Raw genomic sequence first — 9589 nt, 5'->3', positions numbered from 1 at the left:
AATCAACCTGAATAAAATTTATTACACCTGAATCCACCTAATCTAAATTAATCCACTTTAATACACCTTTATCCAATTCTGGGTGTGGGCCAGGTCTGTCTGTCGGGTGTGAGCCATGGCGTCCGTCCGACGCCATGATTGTTCACCGTGGCCTTTCGCAGTGCGAGCCGCAGCAGGTCCAGCGCCGGGAACATGACGTCATCACTTGGTCACGTGGGTTTGGTACCATCGGATAATAGCGGTGGACTCCGGAGGCGAGAGTTTCCACTTCATAGGGTATTTAACTCTTTCGCATTAAAAGGAAGAGGAAGATGTGGAAGAAAGCGAAAATACGTTACAGTAGAGTTGCACATGTACTAACGTTGGTTTAATGAATATTTCAGAATAACGAACTTTTAGAAAATACCCGGCGGGTCTCCTATGCATTCTTTGCAAAAATGTTTCAGTTAAACAAATTTCTGGATAGTGAACGTTTCAGTTGAACGAACTTGAGGCTCCTGATGGACAGTAGCACTGGATACAATCAGAAACTGCTGGCATAAATGCGGCCTTTTCCCTCTGTGCGGTGAAAGCGAGCAGGAGGAACAGCGCGACGAGATGTTCGACGCCGGGATGTGGACACAGGTCTGTCGTCAGGTGGATGTTGACAGCAACACTTCGTTTGAAGACTGTGTGCAGGGACAGGGAGCTCGCTGCCTGTGCTGAACTATTAGATCTGGAAATTGTTTCCAGTGTTCGTTCCGAAGAACACAGCGACGAGGAAGGTGCAATGGCGGAGGCAGGTTCAAATACTGTAACTCTAGCCGAGGCTGCAGGATGCCTTGGAAAGTAGAGACACTTCGTGTATCACCAACAAGCTGTGCCAGCGGAAGTACACAAAAACTTCCTGCGCTTTAAGAGCACCAGTGCCAATGAAAATTACAGACTTTATTTCCAAAATGAGATAGGCAACATCGGTTACAGGTATTACGTATAGGTACTATTATTATGGGTATTACGCACTTTCGTATAATGATGTACATAATTCCATAAGAATTAATTTCACATTATTGACTTGTTGTCTACTGTGCCCTATGCTATTCCATATTCTAGTGAGTATTCAGTTTAGGGAACTTTCAGTTAACTGAACAATTTCCCTGGGTCCCTCGAAGTTAATTCAAGTGAGAGTTCACTGTATTATGGGCTAAAGACGCGCCGCGATGATGAATCAACAACGCAACTGCTGTAACTTCGCTGCGAGAAAAACCGACCATGGCGAAGTTGCTGTAACGTTTGATTCGAAAGCAACTTTCGCTTTCCCGATCACAAGTATGCCTGCTTGGATACCTACCTCTCTTACGTCACGTCACACCGAGCCCGACCGAAAGCCTACCAAATGAACTATTAGAATTGACTCATTTCCTATTTTAAAGTGACAACCCGAAATGGCAGCACGGCTCCCTTCCCGAAACATTGGGCACTTTCGCCGGAAGGGAGGAGCATTACAGTCAGTTGCTATTCTAGCGCTGCGCTGAAAGTCCTACTTGAAATCAGCGCAGAAAATGACGGCAGCGCCAAGTTAAGGATACAGGACGAGCGTTGCATAGCAGCTAGCGGCATTTTTCACCTGAGAGAAGCTTTTAGGTTTTCTATGAATGCACCGGGTGACGTTTTGGCATGGCGACAGAGCAAGCTACATGGGTACAAACGGGTCCCTGGTAGCTATTAGGCGTCTTGCAACGCTGGTGTCATAAGGAACGCCTCCAAGAGTTTACTGGTTCTCTATATTTTTATTTATCCTCGGGAGCATTTTTCGCAGGCATCCAATCAGGAACGAAGAAAATAAAATAAAATTAGTAACTCTGCATTGCGTGCTATTTGCCGCAATGCATTGTAAACGTATTGTCCGCCATTTTTATGCGAGCTTTCTTTTACATCGAAAGATGAAAGTTCGACATTCAGGTGTAAGCAAACACTTAGGTACCATGACGCGTCAGATATTTCATATAACGGCCCTGACGCTTTATAGTGCCATGTTTTACATGTCACACTAAGAAAGAAAATATGTTTAAAATTTAACGCGACGTTACATAAACAGCATTATGTGTAGGCATAGTTCGGGAGTGCCAGAGCAGTTGGTATAAGCCAGCATAATCTGAGAGGTATTAGAAATAAAGCCTTGTGTGCCAACTCGGCACATTCCAGTTTCATGAAAACTAATTTTGTTTACAGCATGTACGGCAAGTTGTGTACTATTGTTCAAAACTAAGGACAATATAAAAACAAACTATTACAAGACGTGCCATTTCATTAGGTAGATCCAGAGAATGTAGCGTTTTGCGTACTGACATCGTGTGTTTGTTGGCAAACTCACAATAGTTTGCAATTGTCCGGCAGCAGAGTGCTAATCAACGCCTACAGCAAAATCGTGTGTGTCGTGCAGGTTTATGATGAAGATGAAGAAGGCAAAACAGATTCTTTCTGGTGTCGAGGAGCGACGCCCTCGTCAACATATATTTACACAAGTCACGAACATAATTTGCACTATTGAGGTCATTTCTTCGACTTAGATGGCAGGCGTAAGCTGCGGACGTTTTCCCACAGAGGCCGATGTTGTACTGCCTTCGCTGAAGATTCCTTGTTCTGAAAATAAAGAGGAATATTAAATTCAGCGTCATTTCAGGTAAACTGTAGCGGTTGACACGAATGAAGCGGAAGAACTTCAAAGGTGCCTTGGGGACACTCCGTTACATTAAGATATAACTGAAAAGCGTTCATTTCTGTGGCACATTTGACAATACCTAAAGCAAATATTGTAATCTGTTCAACGTCTGTTTGGTTGTTTTGTCTCATATGTTTCGTTACAAGCCTGTGCTAGACTACTTAATTCAAAGAAATTCCTCGAATCGGACATGCAGAAGTTTTACTCGCGTTTTGCTTCAAACATGCACTTTTCAGCATCTTTCAGAGAAAGCCGCGATTTTGATATGTTTACTACATCGGCCGCAGCATGCAACTTCTGTTAAATTAAAGCATCGGAAACTACCATTCTAATATTGCTCACCCCAAAAATGACATCATTCAACGCGAGCAGTGATCACGTTTGTGTATTCGCAAGCACACTGATTGCGATTTTACGACTCATACTACTACCCTTCAAATGCTGAACTACCTACAAATCCTGCCCAATACGTGAGTGTCCTTTTCGGTTTTTGTGCAAGTTCTTTAGGCAGATAAACAATGGACTATACCCATGCACTTACATTAAAATGCCGCCAGTACTTTTGCCACTTTTTTTTATCAAGCTATCTATCATCCTGCCTAAAGAGCACTACCCGCTTGTCTCACATGTGAAGCGCCGCTGTTCTACACAAGGATCCACCAATTCACATTGAGCAAAGCATACGTTTACATAATTTTCTATTTTAAAGCTCTATCAAAGGAGTAACTCACCTGAATGTTGCATATGATAGAAGCTGACTCTCATTTGTGGTGCTTGATGAGCAAGGCCTTGCCGACTACACCACTGCCACCGCCGTAGCCGCCAGCGCCGTACCCACCGTAGCCGCCAGCGCCGTAACCACCGTAGCCACCAGCGCCGTAACCACCATAGCCGCCGTAGCCCCCGCCGAGACCTCCGTATCCGCCTCCGAGACCTCCGACACCGCCGCCGAGACCGACACCTCCAGCGCCGGCGCCTCCGCCGACGCCTCCGATACCGGAGTGGGCCACGACGGCTCCGCCGCCGCTGACCTGATTGACGTGGTGCACAGTGCGGACCAGGAATGCCGGTCCAGCCACGGACCTGCCGGCACCCGCCCGGCCACCGCTGAGCAGGACGACGCTGCTTCCGACGCCAACGTTACCGCCGCCTCCGCCGAGGCCACCGACACCCAGGCCTCCGAAACCAACGCCGCCTCCGAGACCTCCACCGTAGCCGCCTCCGAGACCTCCGCCGTAGCCTCCGCCGTAGCCACCGAGACCGCCTCCACCGACGTATCCACCACCCAAACCACCACCCAGACCACCACCTCCGCCGCCTCCGATAAATCCGCCAAAGGCGCTGGCAACCAGGGCACTCAGTAGGACGGTGCACACCTGCGATGATATTGACGCGCACATTTATCATTCTCTTATTGTCTTAGTGTTCTGCACGCAATGTTAGAAATACTTTGTAACACTTCGTGGCCCACTTTTGCGAGACTCATTTACAAAATTTCATGCTGTGCTATGTCCTTCTTCCTGGACGCTCGCTAATGTGTAAAAAAATCTGTATTTTTATTTCATGCGTCTGCTGTTTTAGCTGCATGTTTGAATGCTATTCCTGCTGTAAGCGCCAGAAAGAGTAATTTTACCATCTGCCTGCGATTAGTTTTTGCACTGTTGATAGACGATAAAGATTTCAAATAAATAAACGTAACAATTTCACGAAGGCACCCTGGGTTGCAACCAAGTTCACATGGCAGGCGAAGAGCTCCGCGATGCTATTGAGAACCATAAAACTCGGAGCGAACCCGATCGGAGACGCACGCGAAGCAGTTAGATAAAAAATTGATGGAGCTGACTCGGCGCGGTTTAGTAGACGTGATGTAATTGCGCTCGCTGATTTCTTTTGGAGCCTGTAAATACGCAGCAGACTTACAGTCGGCGCACATTTGTGCTAAACGTCGCCAACGTGCGATAGTTGCTCACGTATGCTGGACCACTCTGGGCAGTATACTACAAGACGAGCAGAGCCCGTATTCAAAAAATGTTCGCAAGCTAGCAATCTTCGCAAGAAAAAATTGCAGCGAAACCTTGTGATGAAGCTAACATTAGGGAACGCGACTGACCAATGGCAAAGGGCACTACGAAAGAAACTTCTTTTTTTTTTGTAAATCGGGATCGGCTTCTCAAGGTGACAGCTCAAACTACATTTTTCTTTCGGTGGCCTTTGTCGGGCCGCGATGCAATGAAAGACAAATGACCGAAGAGATACTCAACGGTTTATCTGTGCCGATGTACAGACCTCCACAGTAGTTCCTCTAGCTCTCGTCATTTTTTAAGGCATCTCGAACAAGTAAGTTGAGTGAAAAATACAATAATCGGCAACTTTACGCTGCATGAGTAGTAGTTTAAAACTTCGCGTGTGCGCTTTACTCTGCTGATGGCTTCCTTTCACTGCTTCCTGGTGTGCGCGTCCGGTGTAAAATCTTTGACTTCACGCTCAAACGTTCCCCGCACTTTATGATTCACTCTGACTGTAAGCTGCTTGTTCCGAACGCCGGCGCTGTTACAATCCTTTTGATCAGTGATGTTAGCGCGTGCGCGAGAACAAGCATTTTACAACGCAACCAAGCTCTTCGCAACCAAGCTGGTATCGGAGCTGCGCGTTGCTCTTTTCTCGATCACACTGTACTGTTAAAAACAGTGTTTAGCGACCACAAGCTACTAACGTTCACCACGCAATGTAATTTGTCAGAAGTCTACATGCGCTCATTGTCGCTGAAATAGTGTGAATAATGAAGCTTCCGAGCCCGCACCTATCACTATGCTCACGTGGTTTTCGCTAAAATATGCCTTGCCGCAGTAGCTTTAGTGGCCTTAGCCAAAAAAAAGGGTCTGAAAAAATGGCACGGCTAAAGCAGAGCTCATAACGTAAAGACAACATTAGGCTCGCACAGATGATTTGTTACCCACCAAGAAATATCAATAACATGTTGGAGTATTGTGCACCACTGGCTATTACGCGATTGCTTATTGATTATAAAAGTATATGAAGCGAAGACGTCAATTTGAACAGACCTTAGAAATTATTCCTGCTAGACAAATAATAGGTCACATCGGGGCCCCTGACTCTCAGGGAACACTTCTTTGATTCTGTGGTGCCTGGTTTATCAGTGGCTAATCTTGGCTGGGCTGCTCTACGAATGTTACGAAAGCCGCTATCCAGTATTTATGTTAAACACTCCAGAATGGAACCATGGTTTTCGCTGATGGATTTGAATCCTTCCTTCATATTCAGGAGCTGCAATAGTGCTGTCACAGTAAAATCTGACTTTTTTTTCTTGGTTCCCATGTACCACTCATATTTCGATTATTGTTTTCTGCAGGGAGGATGGGACGTAATAGTGCTCGGCCTCAAGAAATGAACGCTACGAAAATGTGAAAAAAAAAATTACGCAGTGGTCAGCTGGATTTATGCTACACCACTCAAACGGCCTGTGATGCCGTGCAAATAGCTATGCTGTTGCTGTATATGTTAAGCACGTTGCCATACAAAGCACGCTTTATACACAAGTTGGTGCTATGCCAATGTGGTTGTTTGCAAAGTTCAAATTAGTTATAGGCCGTTGCGCGGATTAATAAAGGAATGGGGCATTTGTGTACCTACTTGTGCCATTACAGCGCAAGACGTGCGCTGCTTGGTCTCCTACTATTGAAGCAATCCTGTGCAAGCATTAATTCAAAATACGGTTGAAGAAACTGGTATGCTCACTTACTGTACTGCGTGCCCAATGCACCGACAGTGTTTTAGGCGAAATGAAAGCGGGAGCACTTTACAATGTTTGCGTTTCGTATCCCAGCAAGGACTGCATTTCTGTCATGAACCGCAATCGCGTTAGGTTCCATGCTCGGAGCAGGAATAATTCATAGACGCGCCTCGAATGTTCACAACACTCGCGGATTCTATTCGCAAAAGAAGCTATCGCACGGATCCAGCCTAGAAAATTTCTGGACCGGACGCGGCGTTTGGACATTCCGGGAGCGGCAAGCCGGCAGATCCTTACCAGGGCGTTCATGGTGAAGACTGGCTGATACCTCAGAGCACAAGCGATCGGGAGACTTTGGAAGATGAGCGTGTTCTGCGCTCGGGCAGGCGAGCTTTTATACCCAGCCGACAACGCACCGCCCCACGGTGCCTTTCTCCTTACCTCACAGGGGAAGGGCCCAAGGTGTGCCTCCATTCCGTGCAGGTGTACACCCTCGCTTGAAGCGCGTAGCTTCCGACGTCCTCCCTTTCCGTGTCGGACAGAGGTGGGAGGGCGAGGGAAGACGTCCCGGCCGTGACAGTCCCAGCCCGAGCAACGCTTCCTCGATGCCACAGTGCGAAAGCATAAGCAAACGGAGCGAGGCCCAATCCTCTCCTGCTTATCTCGATCTAGAATTCAAGTTAGACGACACGCCGCGAGGAGGAAGTGTAACGGTAACACCGCAGAAAATGAAGAACGGCAGCGCAAGAGCGTTCGGCCGTTGGTTTTGCCCCGCCGCTCTCCGTCAGGCAGCGGAAGAGCCAAGCGGTCAATTTCTCTTTCCGCGCTTCCGCCACGTTCGTGGCTTCCCTGGAACGCCGCCCGCCGCGCATTGTTTTTCGTTGCGGGTTGGTCAAATCGCGTTCTGTATTCTAGCTTCGCCCCACACGTAATGTGTACAAACCTATTCCCTGCCATTCCCCCTCTCTTACCCCCCCCCCAAAAAAAAAGAAAGAAAGAAAGAAACGGTCGTCTCCCACCCCAGGGGTATTCATTTTTGGTTATACCGGCGTATCTCGACATCGTCGGCAGCATAAGCAATTGACCCTCTCCTACAGTCAAACAGAATACGACGCGGAATATACAGCGCGTGTATTACGGGAAAGCCGGAAGGCTAGGTTCTTTGCCTCCGATCATCACGTGCCGCGCGTATGCAGAGGCACCGTGCTCGGTTACCGTATTTACTCGTACAATTCGTATGCTCTATCCTCTTGTGAAGATGTTACAGGCCGCGGGCTTTACACGAGTCGGTGTTACGGCTACTCACTCACGCGGGTGACGCCTACTGAAGCACAGTTAGCAATCTTAGAACAGCGTCACCGACCTTCCTAAGGGTTCAGTCGTGTTCCAACAACTTTCAGATCCACCGCGTGCAGTGTCTAACAACGTATTTTTGAGATGAAATCAGGTTGGGCGGTCCTTGCACGAAGGCACGTCGTAACCAGTGTTTGTTGATTTTGCACGAGTTGGCTGAACGTGTTCACTCCGAGCGCCGTGGAATGATGACAATCTTTCTTGAAGTTAACTAACCGTAATTAAAAACACCGAGCACACTTTTCATTCTAGCTTGATCAAGCATGAGTTGCAATATCGCGAAAGAAAAATGCTCCCTTTCATCAGACTGGCACTAAGAAGACACGAAGAAAACCCATGTGGACGGCTCAAAAAGAATGCAGCGCAGCAGAACGAAAATTCGTCCTGGTCTGGTGATCGAACGCGGGACCAATGCATTTCTCGGGGGATCAGTGTGCCGTTCGACTAACAAGGCGCTCCGCAGATTACCAAAGTGAGGCCGAATAATTCGACAACTCCAAACACACTGCCTATAAATATAGCAAATCGTAGGACCGAACTCGGAAAGCTTTTCGTTTCTACGTGATTTTTGCTATTGGCTGGCCGCCTTCGCTAGTAATACTGTATGCCCAGCATAATGATTGGCTGGAATGTTTTCTTAAGCGAGGACACTCCTATGGTGCTCTACGATTACCCAAGTTTTGTACATCAATTTTACGTTGTACAAAGGCCGCGCCGGCATATTTCTCGCGAACCTATCCATCATCATACTGAAGAACAATGAAATGTCATTACTTACCAGAAAATAAGATGTATGAGCCTATGAATCATTACACACACAAAAAAGAAAGCGAGCGTATTTGTCCTGGAGTCTAAATATTTTTTGAGCTCAGACTTTTATGGTACACGTGAGCTCGTTTTTTTTTTTGTTTATTATTTGCTTTTGTTTTGTCTCAGCCGAAACCTGCACTTTTTGATACTTAGAAGACAGAGCCTTGAGAGAGGTTATTCTTGCGCAATACTAAGGCTCTTAGTACAGTTATGGGGAAGAAGTAAAAATATAAACAAAAGTTTCAAAATGACAATGTCATTTGGTGTGCTTCTTTTCCCCTGGACGTAAAACGCGGAAAGAGAAATGGTGAACATTTACACATTGTGATGCGAATCACTGAGCTAAATTACGTGAACCTAGCAATCGTGTAAAAATCTTTTGTATATTTCACTTTCTGTGATTTCATTTTTGTTTTTCTTTTCGAGAGATGTGTTACATCTCAGGAGTTCGTCCCTCTGAAAATTATCTCGACACACTTTACTTGCTGCGGGACAAACGATTTCTCTTCTGTGGAGCAAAAAAAAAAAAAACGACAGAAATACAGATGTGGCCCTTTTCACAGTCACCTACCTTCAGCAAAACCTGGCTTTGAAAGCCCACTCCTGAGCCTTGGCTCATCTCTCCACGCAAATTTTCGTTAGGGTCCACAATATAATAAGCCATTAATCTTCCAATGTGTCACCGGCCTCCTCTACTGATAGACTGGCCAGTCCACCTGGTGTTCTGTGTTGGTAGGCCCTAGCCCAATGTCTATTGGCGTAAAAAAAAAGCCCACCTTTCTTAAATTCTTTTCACCTTTCGCCATATTAGCACAACTAAAAGTGTTGAGGTGTTAGGAAAATCTCTCCAATATATTTCCCCTAGATTGACGAAGGCATACCATTATGAACTAAGTAAGCTTAGGTTGCTATTAGGGTGTCATTCAATCAGGGCAAAATTCCAGAAAAATTTATTACTGTAATGAAACGCAGAA

The 9589-nt window shown here is 46.4% G+C and overlaps 1 protein-coding gene across 1 annotated transcript; it reads right to left on the bottom strand.

The window, feature by feature from the left end:
* Positions 1–2454: 2454 nt before the first annotated feature.
* On the bottom strand, positions 2455–6837 carry LOC126519052 (uncharacterized). The gene is made up of 3 exons (XM_055065105.1): positions 6750–6837; positions 3433–4077; positions 2455–2622 (listed from the first exon to the last, which is right to left on the bottom strand). Exons 1-2 carry the CDS (start codon positions 6759–6761, stop codon positions 3463–3465), a joined length of 627 nt encoding a protein of 208 aa, XP_054921080.1. The 5' UTR covers positions 6762–6837; the 3' UTR covers positions 2455–2622; positions 3433–3462.
* Positions 6838–9589: the final 2752 nt, after the last annotated feature.

Source organism: Dermacentor andersoni, chromosome 10 (genome assembly GCF_023375885.2).
Source record: "Dermacentor andersoni chromosome 10, qqDerAnde1_hic_scaffold, whole genome shotgun sequence".
NCBI lineage: Eukaryota > Metazoa > Arthropoda > Arachnida > Ixodida > Ixodidae > Dermacentor > Dermacentor andersoni.
This window is presented reverse-complemented; position numbering and strand designations above follow the sequence as displayed.